General features: G+C 43.3%; 1 protein-coding gene across 2 annotated transcripts in view; it reads left to right on the forward strand.

The window, feature by feature from the left end:
* The window catches only part of CAMKMT (calmodulin-lysine N-methyltransferase), a 594578-nt gene that overhangs the window by 451762 nt on the left and 120716 nt on the right, over positions 1–22100 (forward strand). For both annotated transcript variants that reach the window (XM_068233025.1, XM_068233024.1), the window contains exon 8: positions 573–647. In XM_068233025.1, coding sequence (XP_068089126.1) covers positions 573–647 — 75 coding nt within the window. The remainder of the gene's footprint in view (positions 1–572; positions 648–22100) is intronic.

Genomic DNA, 22100 nt, shown 5'->3' on the forward strand with positions numbered 1-22100 from the left:
CCTTTAAGGACTACGGAGAAAAGGCAGCTCAATAACTCAACTCAACACATGAGACCCACACCAAACAATACTCAGTCATGTATTATTACTGCCATACTGATATAAAACTTCCAAAAAAGCTGCCTTTACATAGTGTAGACTCTTACACCAGTAAACGTATCTCACTGATCAAGAAAAGAATCCAGAGAGTTTTAAGACATTTGTCGATGAATTTTCTTCTCTTTTCCTGTATTGTCGGCTATAACTTTCAGAGAGACTGCAATGTTTCTTAAATTAGCTGACATATTACTCTCACAAGAGCCTTATACACTGTTATGCCACTTAACAAAAACACAAAAAGCTATTTTTTTTCCATCTTCTTTTCACCTTTTTATCTTTTTTATTTTAACCCTTTATCGGGAAATTCCTAAAGGACCTGATAAAAGTGGTCATGAGATATGTTTGCCGACATTCTATTTGCTTTCGTTACTACTGAGCGAATGTCATGAAGACATCACTGGTGTTAAAAATGCAAAATATTAAAATTACTTTTTCCGTATGTTTTTTTTTTCTCTCTCTCTCTCTCCCTTTAGTGTTTTACGATGGGATAATGAGACGGATGTCTCTCAACTGGAAGGACATTTTGACATTGTTATGTGTGCTGACTGGTAAGTACATAAAAAATGGTAACTGGCATAAAAGATGGGGGGGGGGGGGGGGGGAGAAATAGATTTGTTGGAATAATTGCGTTGCTCTGCTCTTTGACGGCTCGGCAAAGTCAACAAATGAAGCACTAAAACCGCCTTAACCTCAACAAATTAATATTCATCTCGATGTGACAGTCATGAGGTAGTCTTCTATCACGGAGTAACTTGTACCACATTATTTCCTGAAGATTGAATTTGAGAAGCATTTCCATTTTGCGAAATTGCCTCTGTTTCATGCTTGACGTATCAGTAAATGGACAACTTAAGCAAATTGCAAATAATTATGGTTCAGGGAGGAACAGTCTGGAGAAAAGGGAGTTTATCAACACAAACAGCTCAATTAGCTTACTTGTTACTAAAGATCTGACTATTGATATTAGCGGAAGGTTGCGTTTTTTTTTTTTTTTGGCATTCGAGTGATCACCAAAAATAATGTTTTCTGAGCATACCCGCTCTAACAATCTGTTGTGACACGAGCTATCTTAAGTGGGGTCCAAAATAATTCACGTATAAGAAAATGTCTTTTGGTGATCTGTGGTCTTCTGTTGAATGGTAATAGCTACTTAGAGCGCTTTAAATGCATATGAGACATTTACGGAGATGGGGGGAGAGGAAAAAAAAAAAGAAATCAGCAACTCGCACACGTCAGTCGGTACAGAAGAGAAGCAAATTATATCTGATGTTTCTGAAGACTGGTGAAGTTAAGTAGACAGTTATTAGCAGCAAGGTAATAGGAAGGAACATTGTATCATGTTCTTTATTCTCTGGATAAATCATCCTACGACATATTGTAACGTGTAATTAAGAGAACAGGTATTATTTCAGAGGTGTTGTCAGAAATAGCATTAATCAAGCATGTCACCATTTTTAGTTGAAGTCACAGAGCCGGTATAGCTTTACTTGTAGTCACAGAACGATCTGTATTATTCGTTTCGCTATTTCTTTATCTTTTCCAGGCATTTTTTTTTTATTATACTTTTTTTGCATTCTATATATATAGGTTCTATGAAATTAGATCGACATGTCTTTGCTTGCATTAACACCACTTGTAGAACCAGTATGGAGTAAAGGTCAATACATTTCTCTCTTTATAACAAGAGCTAAACTACCGCATGTGTGATCAAGCCGGCTAAACTACTTTTCCTTTAGATTAACATTTTGAATGTATATATAGGTGAAACCCAAAAAAATTAGAATATGGTGCAAAAGTCCATTTATTTCCGTAATTCAACTTAAAAGGTGAAACTAATATATGAAACTGAAACCCTTTGGATGAATTAGCTGATTAGAGTCAGACACTTTGAGCCGAGAATATTGAACATTTTCACAACATTCTAATGGGCTGAGATTTTGATTTTGGGGGTTCTCATAATCTGTAAGCCATAATCATCAACATTATAACAAATAAAAGCTTGAAATATCTCGCTCTGCATGTGATGAGTCTATTTCATATATTAGTTTCACCTTTTAAGTTGAATTACTGAAATAAATAGACTTTTGCACCATATTACAATTTTTTTTCGTGTTTCCCTTGTATAACACTAGTTGTGTCAAGTCTAGTTCTTTATATGATATCATACTCTATAGATAAACCTTCTACTAATCATTTTCTGACATATTTTTTAATTATACACCATCTCTCTGATGTAGAATTTTGTTTTTTCATGTTAGCATAGATTATTCTTATTTCTAGATTTATCATTAACAAGCTATGTTATTTTTAACTTTTATTTTTTAATTAAAGCTAATGGGAACTGGTTTTTTTTTAAAAAAAAGTCAAATACTCACCTGAGGAGAGGGAGGCTCCCATAGAGCGTCCCCTCTCCTCTCCCTTTGCCCGCTGCTGTCCTGGCTCCCCCGTAGCGGTATTCGACCTTTTCGGTCAAATAGCGCTGTCTCCCGGCCGAAGGGAGGCTTCGGAAATGTTTTGGGAGCCCGAGTGCTCACGAAGACGGGCCGCTCTACACTGCGCACGCCCTCTATGACGCACTCACGCGTGCGCCGCCTGTCTTCAGGAGGACTCGGCTCCCGAAGACTTCTGAACTCTCCTCGGCGGGGGATACGAACGGAGGAGCCAGCGCAGTACCGGGGCCACCGGGAGAGGAGAGGGATGGCTCATTAGGACCGAGCCTTCCCTCTCCTTAGGTGGGTATCTGCCTTTTTTTTTTTTTTTTAGAACCCGGTTCCCATTAGCTTTAAATCCCATCCCTAAAGAAAAAAAATATCTTAGTACAGTAAATCCCCCATTATCCGGGACCAACAGGGACCAGCTGATGCTAAATAAGTGTAGTTTCTGGTTGCAATGTTAAAAATAGGCCCACTGTAGCTAAAAAAAAACAGTACTATACCCCATTCTATATACATACCATCAAATCTGTATAAATGTTGAAATACAGTAATTAAAAAACAAATTAGGACAAAGGACAGACTTAACTTAAAGCGGACCTGAACTCAGAAGTCCTCTCAGCTCTAAAAGATAAGCAGCAGCATAATAGCCTTTAAACAAAAATAATTTCTTTGTTACAGCTGATACAAACCCTAAAATAAATCTGCACAGTTTCTACTTCCCGATTCATGGAAGCTGACATATTGTTTATAGCCTGTGCTTTCAAATGGGCTTATCTGCCATGGCAGTCATGTGACACAGCGGAGAGATCAAATTACACCTTGTGATTAGACATAAATGAGGGGGAATTAGACAGGCTAAACTCTCTAAATACATACGGGGTGCATTTCTCCATGTTTTCCTTCTGTACTGTGCAAGAGTTCAGGTCCACTTTAACCTCCCTGGCGTTCTGGACGAGCTAGGCTCGTCCAGAGACGCCGAAAGGTCACCGCACAGGCCCCGCTGGGCAGATTTGAACAATTTTTTTTTAAACACACACCAAGCACTTTACTTGCTGCGTGCCTTACCCGCTCGCCGCCGATCCACCGCTACCCGCTACGATACAGGGCCCTTCTAGCCGAGACCCCATGCGCTGCCTGGCCAATCAGTGCCAGGCAGCGCTGAGGGGTGGATCGGGTCTCCCTGTGATGTCGATGACGTCACGACGTTCGTCGCCATGGCGACGGGGGGAAGCCCTCAAGGAAATCCCGTTCAGAACGAGATTTCCGGACAGGCCATTGCGCCGGCGGCGATCGGAGGGTAGGGAGGGACGTCGCAGGGAGGGGCGAATCATGTAGATAGCGCTAGGCTAGCTACATAAAAAAGAAATGTGCAAAAAACGTTCCTGCGGCCGCAGGGCCGCGGGGATCCAAACGCCAGGCAGGTTAAAGTACCAGAGGTTTATTACTGTATAAGGAAGTGTAAAAATAGATTTATGCATCCTCCAAGGCCAATATTTTTTCTGGTTTTGGAAAACGGGGTTTTTACTGTATTCTGTCATGGGGAAAAAGTTAGCCTTTGTGTCCTCACCTGGGAGATAGCATAGTTTGATTTAAAAATAAAATGTGTCCATTGAGTTCAACAAATGTATTTAAAAAAAGCTAAGAAACCAGACAATCCTGCATCCTTAGACAACCTGTTCAGTCCAGCAAAAAGAAACGTCCTCATAAAGCTTGTGCTAATGTGCATCAAATAGGAGAAGAACATTTTCCTTGACTCCACTTGAGAATGAGACAAATACTGGTATCAACATTGTTTGTTAATGGAAGAGTGGGTGTCCCTCCCCTACGTATGTTGTTCTTAGAAAACCTCTCTTTAAAATGATCCACTGTATCTCCTACCTAGAATATTAGTTCTCAGTCTGTGGAGTGAGTAACCCCAGGAGGTACTCTTAATGGCTTCTGGGGGTATTTGTGCTTGTCACAGCCCATTTATTACCAGACATTTTGAGTTTTAGAAATCATAAATTACATAGAAACACAACCTAGTCAATATTTGAAGTTAATTAAAACCAGTAGAGGATGTTTGGAAAGCAATTCTATTTAATTAGGCTGTATGTTTAATAAATTCAGATGTGTCAAGGGGGAGATAATGTTACAGTGATCAAGAGATACTTGGTAAACAGCTTTCGTAAAGGGCTACACACTATAATTAAGTTGAATAACAGTGCAATAGAAACATCCCTTTAAAGGCGAACCTATAAGAATGTCGCATAAAAAAAAACAGCAATGGAGACTGCCGGTAGTAGAATATCGGTTACAGATATTCTACCACTTAATTCCCAAACTAAAATATTTGTAATCTTTACCAATATTTTACTATGACTTAACCTAACCCTACTCTCACCCTGAACCAGCCCTCTACCTATACCTAACCTTAAAGAGGAACTTCAGCCTAAACTAACATACTGCCATTAAGTTACATTAGTTATGTTAATTAAAATACATAGGTAATATAATCTCTTACCCACCCTGTTTTAAAAGAACAGGCAAATGTTTGATTTTATGAGGGCAGCCATCTTTTTAGTTGAAAAGAGATGACAGGGAGCATGAGACACAGTTCCAACTGTCCTGTGTGCTGATCACCCCTCCCAGTTGCTAGGCAACGTGAACAACAACATAAGAAATCCCATCATGCTTTGCACAGCATCAGGGGAAAAAAGCCCGGGCAGTTTTCTTTGATGGGTGGAGCTTAGCTATAAATGCAGCTAAAAATGATGCTTTGGTAAGAAAAACAAAGTTCTGATGCTGTGAAACTGTTAAAGAAACACCAGGCCTTTTCAGTTCTGCTGAGTAGATTTTATAGTCCGGAGGTTCACTTTAAGACCTCCCCCTGAAGCTGCCTAATCTTAACCCTCCCTCTGGTGCCCAACCTTAAACACCCCCCCCCCCCCTCGTAACCATAACCAACCACCTCCCCAGTGCCTAACCCTTAATTACCCCCCTGTTTATACTTAGCTACCCCTATGCCTAACCTTAACCCCCCATCTAACCTTATCCACCTAAACTACCCTGCTACCGCCGTAAGCGGCAATAGTAAAAGTCACGATTAAGGAACAGTAATTACGGTGCCTAATAAATAGTGGGTGCTGGGCTTTTTCTGTTGCCCCCTATGGCAGCTCCATTTTTGCTTGATTTGTGTTAAAGTGGACCCAAATTAAAAATACAAGATTTCAGAAATAAAATCTACTTTCTAAATTATAATAATAAATAGCAGCCTTTTTTCAGCTGCATGATGACAAATATAAAATATTTTACATTTATTGGCGGGAAATAATCCGGCAAACTGGTGGAGTAGATGGTGTCCGGCAATGGAGGAATTGCTAATGGCTGCCACCTGTATAGCCCTAGTTATGCAAAGAGAAGGGTGAAAAGCATGCACTGAAATGCTCATAGGCTTGAAGCAGTGTTTATCTATCTTTGTATGTGTCAGAGTGGTGCAACTAAATATTTTGAATTAAAAAAATGTTTGGTTTGGGTCTGCTTTAAAGCTCGTCCTGCACCATTTTTACCTGATTCGCTTTAAAGCCTAACTATATGCGGAATTGAACAAGTCAATGCTTAATAATAATCAGGATAACAAGTAAATACAAACTGCAACTAGAAGGAAACTGGTGACCCCTTTTCATGGGTGAATGTGCTTGAAAATGCAATTCAGAGGTGGTCAGTAAGGAGAGACCACGTGACTCTCAAAGTAGAAAGAATGATATAGGCCAAACTGTTTTCCTAACATTACAGTAAAAAATGTAACTGAAGGTGGTGTCATAGAAACTGACATGAGTATGATGTAAATTGTTTGCACATTTGTTTCCTTAGCTCAGTAGTCCTCCAACTAAGGCCCGTGGGCCGAATGTGGCCCCCTGAGGCTTTTTTACCCGCCCCCCACACACAAAATGTATTTACTTATAGATGTGGTCCACTGCATCTTCAACCACTTTGTCCACTGCTACAGAATATCTATGTCATCTGTGGCACCCTCCAAGCCACCATGACGTAGATATACTGACTTGCTTGCAGCCCTGCTGTGCACGATCGGGTGCGCTTCAGAGCACACCCCCTGGCACTGTCAGCTGCCTTACTAATTAGCGAAAGGGAAAATGTTCCCTTGTAGCCAGTGACCCCCCACGGATGAACGATCACCGCTGTAGCAACAAACAGCGGTGATCCTTCATTTATCCCCCTCTGTGGCCAGATCGATAAAAAAAATGCCCCTGCAAGGATAATATCTCACCTTACCTGGTTCATGCGATCATCCTTCAGCTCCAGCTTCCATTTACCGTGGTGCACGCAGCCCTGTGATGCCGAACATCCGGGTACTGTGAGTGTTGCTGTGTTAAAGTGTATCAGTAACGCCATTACCATAGCAACACTTGCGATACTCACACACCTTCATGCTATTAGCATACCTCGCAGTAACCTGTTTCCGGTAGCAATGGTAAGCAATATTACCGCAGCTTTGTGCATCAAGCTCAATGTGCTTTAGAGTCTGAAGCCTACTAAAAATCATCATTTTATTAGACATTTATCTTTAGCAATATCAGCAGTGCTAAATCACAGCATTCCTATGGCAGAAAGATGTCATTAAACCCCCCAAATCTCCGGGATAAAATGTGGGGAGCGCTTCCTGGTAGAGGCAGAGCTTTGTGCTGTAGTTCTGCCTTTACTCGCGTCAATCCACGCTGAACACCGCCTTTTCCCGCCTCTCCCCGCCCCCTCTCTGTCTTTTTTCACTGAGAGGGGCGGGGAGATGGACGGGGAATGACGCTAATGGAGGCAGAGCTACAGAGCTCTGCCTTCCTGGGCAGAAAAATCCACGACTTGGAAAGTCTTGGAAATTTGCCCCGGTGTTTGGGGGGTTTAATAACCTCGTACTGCCATTTTATCACTGCTGATATTGTTAAAGATAAATGTCTAATCAAAAGATGATTTTTAGAAGGCTTCAGAAGCGTTAACTATTTCATTTCTGGGTTTAGTTAGATTTTGATTCCAGAAACCTACAGTGAAGTTATCCCCTATAATGTAGGAATGAGTTGTAGAAAGCTGAAGCCAGTTTGATCAGTGAAAGCTACTCCCTAATTCATGTTGTTGTTACGTCTTTAGATAAAACATACAGGGTAGAGGAGAAGAGTGTGTTAAGTTAAATACTTACCTATTACATGTAGAAAAAGAGGAACACTTCTCACCACACCACCTCACCAACCAGGAGCAGGACCACAGCCAAGCCATATATCCACTAAGAGAAGAAAGGCGATCCGCTCGACTAGTCCATTAGAAGTCCGATCTTTATTGAAAAATGAACACACTGAACATGACCAATCAGCTCAAGCGTATCGGAGCCTAAAACATCACTACTTAGTCATAGCTACTATTGCTCTCACAGGAGCTACAATTTATATATGCATGGCCACACCCACAAGGGGCGGTCCAATTTACAAGGTATTCAGGTAAAAAAAGACCCTTAAAGTGGATCTGAGGTGAACTTTTACTCATTGCATAATTGTGTTCCTTTCCTATTGTTTATAGGGCATTCCTCAAGCCAAATACTTTCTTGTTTTTGTTTTAATACTCTAATTCCCGATAAACTAAATAAACCACGCCCACAGGTTTTCAGAGAGCCTTGGCAGTAGCAAGGGATCATGGGAGCTCAGTCTGGGTAGGGGGAGGAGGAGATGTTACTAGCCATTGATTTCAGAGGCAGAGGGGAGGAGGGAGGAGGAGGGGGGGTTAGGATTTTTTCACAGTTTGAGTGCTGATGGTGCAGATAAGCCTGCCTCTGTGTAATGTTTACAAACAACATGGCTGCTGTCATTGTATCACAGAAAGAAAGAATAATTTACTATTAAATCTGTTTGCAGCTACATTTGCTGTGTAAACTATCTAAATTTTAGATAAGATATATAGACAAGTTACTTGTTATAGTTCGTTTTTCATCTCGGATCCATTTTAAAGGTACAGACTACAAAGTACTATAGAGTACATAAAACCATACAGAAAGTGTTCCTTTAAGAACAAAGAGAACATATCCAGTAACCAAGAAGTAGGACTGACACAAGCAGCACTATAATCCCCCCCCCCCCCCCCCCCCAACTCAAATCCGTTCAGCCATCGTTGCGAGATTGAGTAACAAACATCCAAATATTCGCATTTATATCAGTGACATATGAATTTGTTGTTATTAAGGTAAGCCACCTCCCCCTTTTCTCTTTTATTTGTTTTTAACTCCGTTTTACACACTCCTAGGGGCCTCTTACCCTCATTGTGCTATGCGTGAAAAGAAACAGGATTCCTTTAACAATCATCCCTATCTAATGTACTGCCTGTTGTCCATCTATGCACATTACATTCCAGCACGATTAATGGTCGGAAGCCTGCTAGCCGCTCTAATTCTGTTTATGATACCATTTGTCACATAGCAACAGTCCAAAATGGTGTCATATCATTGAGGTTCTTTGTTCGTAAAAAAGACAAACCCGTGTTTGCCGCTAAACCGCTGATAACGTGTCCCCGAGATGCATCATCTGATTAAAATAAAGAGCTAAACAACACCATATGATTTCAGCAAGTAATTTAGTAAATGCCTTCCTCACCAAATATTAGAATGGATACCTCAGGTTTCATTGCACAGATGAAGTTAATGCTCAGTAGGATTAGACCAGATTAAGTATGAAAGTCAGATCAGAGAGCTGGCGGACATGAGCAGGAGGGCAACAGTCTTCTCAGGAGCTTAGACAAGCATCACATATGGATGTTTTCCAGATTACGTGGGTGAAGCAAGGTCTTGCCAACAGATTTAGAGTTAAATTTGCTCTTCACGCAAATATCAAAACAACACTGGCTTTGGCCATCTTCTCCCAGCCATGATAATCACACCACGCCATCCTGTTTGTGAAATAATGTGGAATGCCGGAGGACAAAGGAGTCTTGTCCATCGTTGTTTTCATCCCACCGCAATTCCACGATGATCGTTACACTTGTTATCTTGTTTCTTTGGTACTTTTAGGGCCTAGTTCACATTATAAATCGCCAGCGCAAGCACTGAGTACTTTTGTAAGCGCTTTCTGAGGGATTTCCCATTTTTCGAAGCAGTTTTCTAAGTGATTTTGTTAGGCGCTTTGAGCTTTTCTTCCTGCAGAAAAACAGGAAGTGAACTCTTTGACCTGCATATAAATAGCTGTAATTTACTTTTGTAAAAAAAAGCGCTCAGAAAATCGCTTTTCCAATGCAAACGCTCAGGAAATAGTGCAGGACCCACGTTTGCGATTGGAAAGAAAGATCATCGCTCATGTGAGAACACTTACTCAACATTCTCAAGCGCTTTCAAAGCGGTATTGTCACCATAAAAATCAAATTTCAACAACAACTGGTCTGAGTGTATTAAGTGATAAAGATACTAATCCTGCATTCAAAACTTTCAAAACTTTTTCTGCTATGATTTGGAGTTATCACATACTTAAGGAGCACTGACTCTTTAGTAGTCGGTGCCAAAGAATTACATGCTGGGGGTTCTTTTTATCTGTAATATATTCCTCCTCTTCCCTTTATTTCCCTGTCTGCTGCTTATCTGAAACCTGATCCCCTACTCACTTGTGTTTACAAGCAAGGCTGAGGTGACTCAGCGATTGGAGGAGACAAGAAAAAAAGTAAAGGGCAGAAATGACATCACGAGTTAGCCTTAACTGTGGGCAAAAGACATGGCCCTTACCAGGAACAGAATTCTCGTCATTTACTATATAACATTCACTGAGATCAAAACGTGGACAGTACAATACATGTGTTATGTAAGTACATCAAGTATTTATCTACTTATATATGTGTTTTTTTTCCCTGGCATAGTATGGCTGATCCTACTGCTTTAAAGCGCTTTTAAAAATTGGCTGCGCTTTTCAAAATCGAAAAGCGCTCCTAGTGTGAACATGCCCTGATTTAATCTATTTCCAAAAGTAAAAATAGTATTTTTCCATGTAAGCTAAATACAGTATTTAGTAGGAGAATATATCTGTTAATGTGATTAATGTAAATGTCATAGGGCCTGATTCACAAAGCGGTGCAAACTTTTTCGCGGACTTTTGCGTGCGCAATTTGCCGCGATTCACGGCAAAAGTCCGCGATCGCACGAATCGCGGCAAATTGCGCGCGCAAAAGTCTGCGAAAAAGTTTGCACCGCTTTGTGAATCAGGCCCATAGTGTTTTGATGTATTTTCAAGTAAATAGTATTGCAGACTACCCAGCAAGCTCATGGTGACCCAGAACTCCTAGGAGTGTGTAAGGGTCTACAAAAGACCAAAAAGCCCTCTTACTAAAATTGTGGGCTAAACAAAAGTTTGCCTTCTTAAAACAGAAGGTATTTGCGATTATTCAGGCTGGAGTGAGCATATGACGTCTCCCACAATGCATCACTGCTGAATATGCAAATCATCCCTTAGCTGTAAGCTAGCCACACCTCCAGAACTACTGGGATGCAATAATGTGTCAGCTTGTTAATTGTTTTGTTTCAAGTAAATACAGTAGTATAAACCCCACATATCTCGTGTATGATAACTTGGGGCAGGGCTGCTGCAGCTGCCTAAGCTCGGGCTGCCTCCTCTGCCAAAAGCAGAGTGCCGATCCTTAACTTCACCGCAGGATTAGTGTTCCACCACCGCACCAAAACATATGAACCAGAGCTAGTTAGACTGCATACATCAAATAAGGGCACCAGGGAAAAAAAGACGTGGGGTGTAGCCGAAATTTTATAATACTGTCTATAACAATATTTTTATCGCTTCTTAATAAATAAAATCACAAAATATTGAACGATGAAAATGAAAATATATGTACAATCCTAATGAGGATAGTAAAACATTGGTAAATATTACCGATATTTTACTGCAACTAAACCTAACCCTACTCTCATACAGAACCTTTCCTCTATTGATGCCTAACCCGAAGACATCCCCCTGGTGGCACCTAACCCTAATACCCCGCTGATGGTGCCTAGCCCTAAGATCCACCTGGTGGTGCCTAACCCTACGACCCCCTGGTGGTACCTAACCCTAAGACCCCCCGGTGGATCCTAACCCTAAGACCCACCTGGTGGTGCCTAACCCTAAGACCCCCCTGGTGGTGCCTAACCCTAATACCTCCCTGATGGTGCCTAGCCCTAAGACCCCCCCCCCCAGCGGTGCCTAACCCTAAGACTCCCCTGGTGGTGCCTAACCTAAGACCCCTTGATGGTTCCTATCCCTAAGACCCCCTTGGTGGTGCCTAACCCCAAGACCCACCTGGTGGGGCCTAAACCTAAGACCCCTCCTGGTGGTGCCTTACCTTAAGACCCTACTGGTGGTGCCTAACCCTAAGACTCCCAGTGGTTCCTAACCTTAAGTCTTCCTTTGGTGGTGCCTAACCCTAAAACCCCCCTGGTGGTGCCTAACCCTAAGACGCCCCTGGTGTTGCCTAACCCTTAAACCCCCCCAGTGGTGTATAACCCTAAAACCCTCCCTGGTAATACCTAACCCTAAATTCCTCCCCCCTTCCTGATGCCTAACCCTAAAACCCCCTTTCTCTGCTGCAAATAACAATAATACAAAAGGCAATAATTTACGAAATTATTACTCTCAAAATCGCAAAAAAATGTCTATAACAGTGAAAATGAAAATTATGTACAATCGTAACGAGGATCGTAAAACACTGGTACATATAACCGATATTTTACTACAACTAAACCTAGCCCCAAACTCACACAGAACCTTTACTCTACCAATGCCTAAAGCTACCAGGGGGGGGTTAACTATTAGACCTCCCTGGTGGTGTCTAACCCTAACACCCCCTTAGGTGGTACCTACCCCTAAGACTTCCCTGGTGGTGCCTAACCCTAAGATCCCCCCTGGTGGTGCCTAACCCTAAAAACCCTCCTGGTAATACCTAACGCTAAACTCCTCCCCTCCTTCTTGACGCCTAACCCTAAAACCCCCTTTCTCTGCTGCAAATGACGTTAAATGTTAATACAAAAATCAATAATTTACGAAATTATAACTCTCAAAACGAATTACTAAATGATATAAAAACAATAATTTAGAAATGATCAAAACTATTTATGGGGCGCCCAATAACCGATATTTTGCATTAGCACCTTTGGGGTGCCTAGATAGTCTATTAGCCCCAGGTGCCCAAATTTCCTGGTTCCGTTAGTCCTGAATTACAGGGTCTGTATAAGGCACAAATAAATAGACCAGCAGCACTCTCTATCTCTGCCAGTCACCCCCCCCCCCCCCCAGCACACGTATCCAGAGTGGAATGGTTCCAGACAGCTAATCCAAGGATGTCATAACATTACATAAAATAAAAAAATTGCCTGTAAGTGTATCTCATCCTTAACCACTTGAGGACCTAGGGCTTTCTACCCCTTAAGGACCGGCCACTGCAGCTTTCACGGTTTATTGCTCGCTCATACAACCTACCACCTAAATGAATTTTGGCTCCTTTTCTTGTCACTAATAAAGCTTTCTTTTGATGCTATTTGATTGCTCCTGCGATTTTTACTTTTTATTATATTCATCAAAAAAGACATGAATTTTGGCAAAAAAATGATTTTTTTAACTTTCTGTGCTGACATTTTTCAAATAAAGTAAAATTTCTGTATACATGCAGCGCGAAAAATGTGGACAAACATGTTTTTGATAAAAAAAAACCCATTCAGTGTATATTTATTGGTTTGGGTAAAAGTTATAGCGTTTACAAACTATGGTGCCAAAAGTGAATTTTCCCATTTTCAAGCATCTCTGACTTTTCTGACCCCCTGTCATGTTTCATGAGGGGCTAGAATTCCAGGATAGTATAAATACCCCCCAAATGACCCCATTTTGGAAAGAAGACATCCCAAAGTATTCACTGAGAGGCATAGTGAGTTCATAGAAGATATTATTTTTTGTCACAAGTAAGCGGAAAATGACACTTTGTGAGGAAAAAAAAAAAAAAAAAAAGTTTCCATTTCTTCTAACTTGCGACAAAAAAAAATGAAATCTGCCACGGACTCACCATGCCCCTCTCTGAATACCTTGAAGGGTCTACTTTCCAAAATGGGATCATTTGTGGGGTGTGTTTACTGTCCTGACATTTTGGGGGTGCTAAATTGTAAGCACCCCTGTAAAGCCTAAAGGTGCTCATTGGACTTTGGACCCCTTAGCGTATTTAGGCTGCAAAAAAGTGCCACACATGTGGTATTGCCGTACTCAGGAGAAGTAGTATAATGTGTTTTGGGGTGTATTTTTACACATACCCATGCTGGGTGGGAGAAATATCTCTGTAAATGACAATTTGTTAATTTTTTTTACACACAATTGTCCATTTACAGAGATATTTCTCCCACTCAGCATGGGTATGTGTAAAAATACACCACAAAACACATTATACTACTTCTCCTGAGTACGGCGATACCACATGTGTGGCACTTTTTTGCACCCTAACTGCGCTAAAGGGCCCAAAGTCCAATGAGTACCTTTAGGATTTCACAGGTCATTTTGAGAAATTTCGTTTCAAGACTACTCCTCACGGTTTAGGGCCCCTAAAATGCCAGGGCAGTATAGGAACCCCACAAATGACCCCATTTTAGAAAGAAGACACCCCAAGGTATTCCGTTAGTAGTATGGCGAGTTCATAGAAGATTTTATTTTTTGTCACAAGTTAGCGGAAAATGACACTTTGTGAAAAAACACAATTAAAATCAATTTCCGCTAACTTTTGACAAAAAATAAAATCTTCTATGAACTCACCATACTCCTAACGGAATACCTTGGGGTGTCTTCTTTCTAAAATGGGGTCATTTGTGGGGTTCCTATACTGCCCTGGCATTTTAGGGGCCCTAAACCGTGAGGAGTAGTCTTGAAACGAAATTTCTCAAAATGACCTGTGAAATCCTAAAGGTACTCATTGGACTTTGGGCCCTTTAGCGCACTTAGGGTGCAAAAAAGTGCCACACATGTGGTATCGCCATACTCGGGAGAAGTAGTACAATGTGTTTTGGGGTGTATTTTTACACATACCCATGCTGGGTGGGAGAAATTTCTATGTAAATGGACAATTGTGTGTAAAAAAATCAAACAATTGTCATTTACAGAGATATTTCTCCCACTTAGCATGGGTATGTGTAAAAATACACCCCAAAACGCATTATACTACTTCTCCTGAGTACGGCGGTACCACATGTGTGGCACTTTTTTACACCCTAAGTACGCTAAGGGGCCCAAAGTCCAATGAGTACCTTTAGGATTTCACAGGTCATTTTTGTTTCAAGACTACTCCTCACGGTTTAGGGCCCCTAAAATGCCAGGGCAGTATAGGAACCCCACTAATGACCCCATTTTAGAAAGAAGACACCCCAAGGTATTCCGTTAGGAGTATGGTGAGTTCATAGAAGTTTTTATTTTTTTGTCACAAGTTAGCGGAAATTGATTTTAATAGTTTTTTTTCACAAAGTGTCATTTTCCGCTAACTTGTGACAAAAAATAAAATCTTCTATGAACTCACCATACTCCGTACGGAATACCTTTGGGTGTCTTCTTTCTAGAATGGGGTCATTTGTGGGGTTCCTATACTGCCCTGGCATTTTAGGGGCCCTAAACCGTGAGGAGTAGTCTTGAAACCAAATGTCGCAAAATGACCTGTGAAATCCTAAAGGTACTCATTGGACTTTGGGCCCCTTAGCGTACTTAGGGTGTAAAAAAGTGCCACACATGTGGTACCGCTGTACTCAGGAGAAGTAGTATAATGCGTTTTGGGGTGTATTTTTACACATACCCATGCTAAGTGGGAGAAATATCTCTGTAAATGACAATTGTTTGATTTTTTTACACACAATTGTCCATTTACATAGAAATTTCTCCCACCCAGCATGGGTATGTGTAAAAATACCCCAAAACACATTATACTACTTTTCCTGAGTACGGCGGTACCACATGTGTGACACTTTTTTGCAGCCTAGGTGCGCTAAGGGGCCCAACGTCCTATTCACAGGTCATTTTGAAGCATTTGTTTTCTAGACTACTCCTCGCGGTTTAGGGCCCCTAAAATGCCAGGGCAGTATAGGAACCCCACAAGTGACCCCATTTTAGAAAGAAGACACCCCAAGGTATTCCGTTAGGTGTATGGCGAGTTCATAGAAGATTTTATTTTTTGTCACAAGTTAGTGAAAAATGACACTTTGTGAAAAAAAACCAATAAAAATTAATTTCCGCTAACTTTTGACAAAAAATTAAATCTTCTATGAACTCGTCATACACCTAACATAATACCTTGGGGTGTCTTTTTTTTCTAAAATGGGGTCACTTGTGGGGTTCCTATACCGCCCTGGCATTTTACAGGCCCAAAACCGTGAGTAGTCTGGAAACCAAATGTCTCAAAATGACTGTTCAGGGGTATAAGCATCTGCAAATTTTGATGACAGGTGGTCTATGAGGGGGCGAATTTTGTGGAACCGGTCATAAGCAGGGTGGCCTTTTAGATGACAGGTTGTATTGGGCCTGATCTGATGGATAGGAGTGCTAGGGGGGTGACAGGAGGTGATTGATGGGTGTCTCAGGGGGTGGTTAGAGGGGAAAATAGATGCAATCCATGCACTGGGGAGGTGATCGGAAGGGGGTCTGAGGGTTTGGCCGAGTGATCAGGAGCCCACACGGGGCAAATTGGGGCCTGATCTGATGGGTAGGTGTGCTAGGGGGTGACAGGAGGTGATTGATGGGTGTCTCAAGGTGTGATTAGAGGGGGGAATGGATGCAAGCAATGCACTGGCGAGGTGATCAGGGCTGGGGTCTGAGGGCATTCTGAGGGTGTGGGCGGGTGATTGAGTGCCCTAGGGGCAGATAGGGGTCTAATCTGATAGGTAGCAGTGACAGGGGGTGATTGATGGGTAATTAGTGGGTGTTTAGGGTAGAGAATAGATGGAAACACTGCGCTTGGGTGGTGATCTGATGTCGGATCTGCGGGCGATCTATTGGTGTGGGTGGGTGTTCAGTTTGCCCGCAAGGGGCAGGTTAGGGGCTGATTGATGGGTGGCAGTGACAGCGGGTGATTGATGGGTGGCAGTGACAGGGGGTGATTGATGGGTGGCAGTGACAGGGGGTGATTGATGGGTGATTGATAGGTGATTGACAGGTAATCAGTGGGTTATTACAGGGGAGAACAGATGTAAATATTGCACTGGCGAATTGATAAGGGGGGGTCTGAGGGCAATCTGAGCGTGTAGGCGGTCGATTGGGTGCCCGCAAGGGGCAGATTAGGGTCTGATCTGATAGGTAACAGTGACAGGTGGTGATAGGGAGTGATTGATGGGTGATTGATGGGTAATTAGTGGGTGTTTAGAGGAGAGAATAGATGGAAACACTGCGCTTGGGTGGTGATCTGATGTCGGATCTGCGGGCGATCTATTGGTGTGGGTGGGTGATCAGATTGCCCGCAAGGGGCAGGTTAGGGGCTGATTGTTGGGTGGCAGTGACAGGGGGTGATTGATGGGTGATAGGTGATTGGCAGGTGATTGACAGGTGATCAGTGGGTTATTACAGGGAAGGACAGATGTAATTAATGCACTGGCGAATTGATAAGGGGGGGGGGGGTCTGAGGGCAATCTGAGCGTGTGGGCGGGTGATTGGGTGCCCGCAAGGGGCAGATTAGGGTCTGATCTGATAGGTAACAGTGACAGGTGGTGATAGGGGGTGATTGATGGGTAATTAGTGGGTGTTTAGAGAAGATAACAGATGTAAACGATACATTTGGGAGGTAATCTGACGGCGGGTTTGCGGGCGATCTAATGGTGTGGGTGGGTGATCAGATTGCCCGCAAGGGGCAGGTTAGGGGCTGATTGATGGGTGGCAGTGACAGGGGGTGATTGATGGGTGATAGGTGATTGGCAGGTGATTGACAGGTGATCAGTGGGTTATTACAGGGAAGAACAGATGTAATTAATGCACTGGTGAATTGATAAGGGGGGGTCAGAGGGCAATCTGAGCGTGTGGGCGGGTGATTGGGTGCCCGCAAGGGGCAGATTAGGGTCTGATCTGATAGGTAACAGTGACAGGTGGTGATAGGGGGTGATTGATGGGTAATTAGTGGGTGTTTAGAGAAGATAACAGATGTAAACGATACATTTGGGAGGTAATCTGACGGCGGGTTTGCGGGCGATCTAATGGTGTGGGTGGGTGATCAGATTGCCCGCAAGGGGCAGGTTAGGGGCTGATTGATGGGTGGCAGTGACAGGGGGTGATTGATGGGTGATAGGTGATTGGCAGGTGATTGACAGGTGATCAGTGGGTTATTACAGGGAAGAACAGATGTAATTAATGCACTGGTGAATTGATAAGGGGGGGTCAGAGGGCAATCTGAGCGTGTGGGCGGGTGATTGGGTGCCCGCAAGGGGCAGATTAGGGTCTGATCTGATAGGTAAAAGTGACAAGTGGTGATAGGGGGTGATTGATGGGTGATTGATGGGTAATTAGTGGGTGTTTAGAGGAGAGAATAGATGTAAACAATGGATTTGGGAGGTGATCTGATGTCGGATCTGTGGGCGATCTATTGGTGTGGGGGGGTGATCAGATTGCCCGCAAGGGGCAGGTTAGGGGCTGATTGATGGGTGGCAGTGACAGGGGGTGATTGACGGGTGATTGATGGGTGATTGACGGGTGATTGACAGGTGATTGACAGGTGATTGACAGGTGATCAGGGGGATAGATGCATACAGTAAACAGGGGGGGTGGTCTGGGGGGGGGGTCTGGGGAGAATCTGAGGGGTGGGGGGTGATCAGGAGGGGGCAGGGAGCAGGGGGGGGGATACAAAAAAAAATAGCGTTGACAGATAGTGACAGGGAGTGATTGATGGGTGATTAGGGGGGTGATTGGGTGCAAACAGGGGTCTGGGGGGTGGGCAGGGGGGGGGTCTGATGGGTGCTGTGGGCGATCTGGGGCGGGGGGGGGAGAAAATCAGTGTGCTTGGTGCAGACTAGGGTGGCTGCAGCCTGCCCTGGTGGTCCCTCGGACACTGGGACCACCAGGGCAGGAGGCAGCCTGTATAATACACTTTGTAAACATTACAAAGTGTATTATACACTTTGTATGCGGCGATCGCGGGGTTAACATCCTGCCGGCGCTTCCGTATAGCCGGCGGGATGTTGCGGCGAGCGAGCGGTGACAGGCGCCGGCGGAGGATCGCGTCACGGATGACGCGATCGCTCCGCCCATGCCCTTAAATGGACCGCCGCCTCTGTGGGTGAGGCCGTCCTGCAGGGCTCCACTTCCCCGCCGCCCCTGTGTAGTGGGCGGTCGGGAAGTGGTTAAAGGGATTCTTTCACGAAAAAAGTAGGCAGTTAAAAAAATGTGACAGATGACAGGTTTTGAGCCAGTCCATCTTTTTTAAGGGGGATTCTCAGGGCTTTCTTTGTTTTCAACAGCATTTCCTGAACAACAGTTGCAAAATCTAACTGACATAATAGTGTGCAAGTGATTAAGGAGGCCGGCTGGTATCTTGCTATTTTGGCAGTTAAACTGCTGTTCAGGAAAAGCCCTGAGAATCCCCCTTAAAAAGATGGACTGATCCAAAACCTGTCATGTGTCACATTTGTTAACTGCCTACTATTTTCGCGAAAGAACCCCTTTAAGGCCCGTACACACACCATATTTTCACAAACGACGGGTCCGTCAGACCCTCCCGCTGGGCGGACGTTCTGCCGACAGTGGGACGTGTGTACAGTCAGTCGGCAGACTGATAAGACTGTTTTTGACAGATCCGCTGAGCAGAAAATATGGCGTGTGTACGTTAAGTATACAAAGTGTAAAATCCACTTACCGGTACATATGGACCCTTATTACAGTGACCCAAAAGATGCACAGAGCTCTAAAACCATGCAGGACACCGTCCAAACGTATGTCCGCCACGCCCTGTGTGAAGGAATTTTACACTGTGTATACTTCTTTTTTAGCAATAAATCATCCTTAAAGAGAAAAAGATTTAATCAGAAATTCTTCCTATTCTTGTACAAAAAGAGAAAAACTATTTCACTTACACACTTGCATTTTGACTAAAGTTGGGTTGTTGCCACCCAGCCGTCGCATTACAAAATAAAAATGAAAGAATCAAGTTTTTATTTGAAACACAGGATAATAGATGAGGGTAAGTTTGGAAACAGTTCTCAAAGCAAGTGCAGATAAAATGGAATTGAAAGACAGGTTGATGCAGCTTCTTATCCCATTAAAGTAAAAATGCTAGACTTAAAATCTAAAGTGCTTTGAAAAAGCACAAAAAAAATTATAATAAATAAATAAAAACATTACTGTACACAAGTCCTAATACTAGTTTACAAAAAATAAAGTAAGCATGTTGGAAACCATAGCAACAGTATACACAGCTTTACAGGACTTGCCAGAATTTTTATCTTTAAAGTGGACCTGAACTCTTGCACAGGACAGAAGGAAAACATTGAGAAATGCACCCTGTATGTATTTAGAGAGTTTAGTCTAATTTTCCTTCATCTGTGACTAATCAGAAGTGTAATTTGATCTCTCAACTGTGTGAGCTGGCTGCCACATGCAGCTAATTTGTAAACACAGGATGTTAACCCTATGTCTGCATCCACGAAAGCAGGAAGTAGACACAATGGCGATTTATTGCAGGATTTGTATCAGCTGTACCAAAGAAATGTGTTTTTCTTTAAAGGTTATTATGCTGTTGCTTATCTTTTAGAGCAGAGAGGAAACTCAGAGTTCAGGTCTGCTTTAACTCCTTCCCGACCACCTAATGCCGGCAGGCGTCGGGAAAGTGACAACACCAGGACCGCCTAACCCCGAAAGGTGTCAAATCCGGGGGCAGGGCTTTGCAGGGGATCGCATGTGCCAATCCGCGCACATCCCCACTTGAATGACGGAGCTCTTCTCCGATTGCCACTATTAGACTGTTAGACGGCAAAACCGCCGTCTATTTACATTGTACAGCGCAGCACTGGGGCAGCACTGTACTGGGGACAGCCGTGTCACTGGGCTGTCCTCTGGAGAAGCTCAGAGCGCGATCAGCTCTCATAGGCTGATGCCTATGAGAGATGATTGCGGTGATTGCCTGGCGGGGGAGGGATGGGGAAATAAAAACAAAAATAGACAAATTTATAAAAATAAAATTACAAATAAAAAAATAAACAAACACTGCAGCAGCGATCAGAGCCCACCAACAGAAAGCTCTGTTTGTAGGTAGAAAAAGGGGGAGGATTCATTAGTGTGCATAATTGTGTGGCTGTGCAGCGAGCCACTAAGCTGTAGAGCACTTATTTGTAAAAAATAGCCTAGTCACTAGGGGGGTGTAAGCCTGTGATCCTTAAAGGGGTTCTGTGGGGGTTTGGTAAGGATAAAAACCGCCACTTACCTGGGGCTTCTATCAGCCCCCTGCAGCAGTAATGTCCCACACCGTCCTCCATTCAGCTGTTTCCCGCCGCCGGCCCCGGGCATTATTTTTATTTTTTATGGTTTTTAACTATGTTATGTGATCTTGTTGTTTAATAAAAAATTGTATATTTTTACATTAGTTGATTTGATTATTTGGTTATTAAGCCAGATTTATCACTTTAGAGGGCATCTTGTCTTTTGTATGGTCTTAATAATTTAGCCCTGGGGCGGTAAAGCTGTGATTATTTCAATGCTCGCATGTGTGAGGTAAAGGCCCCGGGCATTATTCGTCTGGCATCGCCGAATAATGCGCTTTGCTGTTCGCGTCCTCGGAAGCTTACTGTGCAGGCGCAGTATGAGGTTTTCTTGTACTGCGCCTGCGCAGTAAGCTTCTGATGATGCGGGCGGGAGCGCGCAGGGCACGGCCGCACAGCTGCAGTTGGACAACGAGACACGCTAGACCGGGGTCGGCGGCGGGGAACGGCAGATCGGAGGAGCACGGCGTGGAACATTACTGCTACATGGGGCAGATAGAAGCCCAAGGTAAGTGGCGGTTTTTATCCTTAGGTTCCCCCACAGAACCCCCTTAAGTGGTTCATTTTGATTTTATTTATGCTATGGGTTCAGGGTTTTAGGTCACACTAGAGATACCAGATCCTATGTTTTTGATAGGACCCAAGCACACATGTCATTTTGCAATGGATCGGTTGCGCTCCGCAGAACGCAAAGTTCCGACCTGCATGAGAATTCCGGACAAGCGGGCGTGTTAATCATTGTAGCTTTTGTATAAAACGCATCTGCTCCGGACTCCACACGTAATATGATGGACCGCTAGAGCAGATAGAGCGCTGTCTGGTCCGGCTGGCCGCTAGAGATCCAGCTCTAGTATGGACCAATCCTAAAGGAGCCCATTAATGATCCTATTTACCTTCCAATCGATCTTCCGACTGATCAGATTGGATACTGATGATGGTGCCAATCGACAACAACGATCATTGATTGGTTTATTGGTCCATTATTTGGATTGATCCTATCTGAAATGATCGGATTGGCTATAATTTTTATTCCATTGACAGGCTCCAAACAGTGTGATGTCAGCACCATGGTCCTGACATCACACTGTGGGAGGGATTTCACCACAAAA

Source organism: Hyperolius riggenbachi, chromosome 4 (genome assembly GCF_040937935.1).
Source record: "Hyperolius riggenbachi isolate aHypRig1 chromosome 4, aHypRig1.pri, whole genome shotgun sequence".
Taxonomy (NCBI): domain Eukaryota; kingdom Metazoa; phylum Chordata; class Amphibia; order Anura; family Hyperoliidae; genus Hyperolius; species Hyperolius riggenbachi.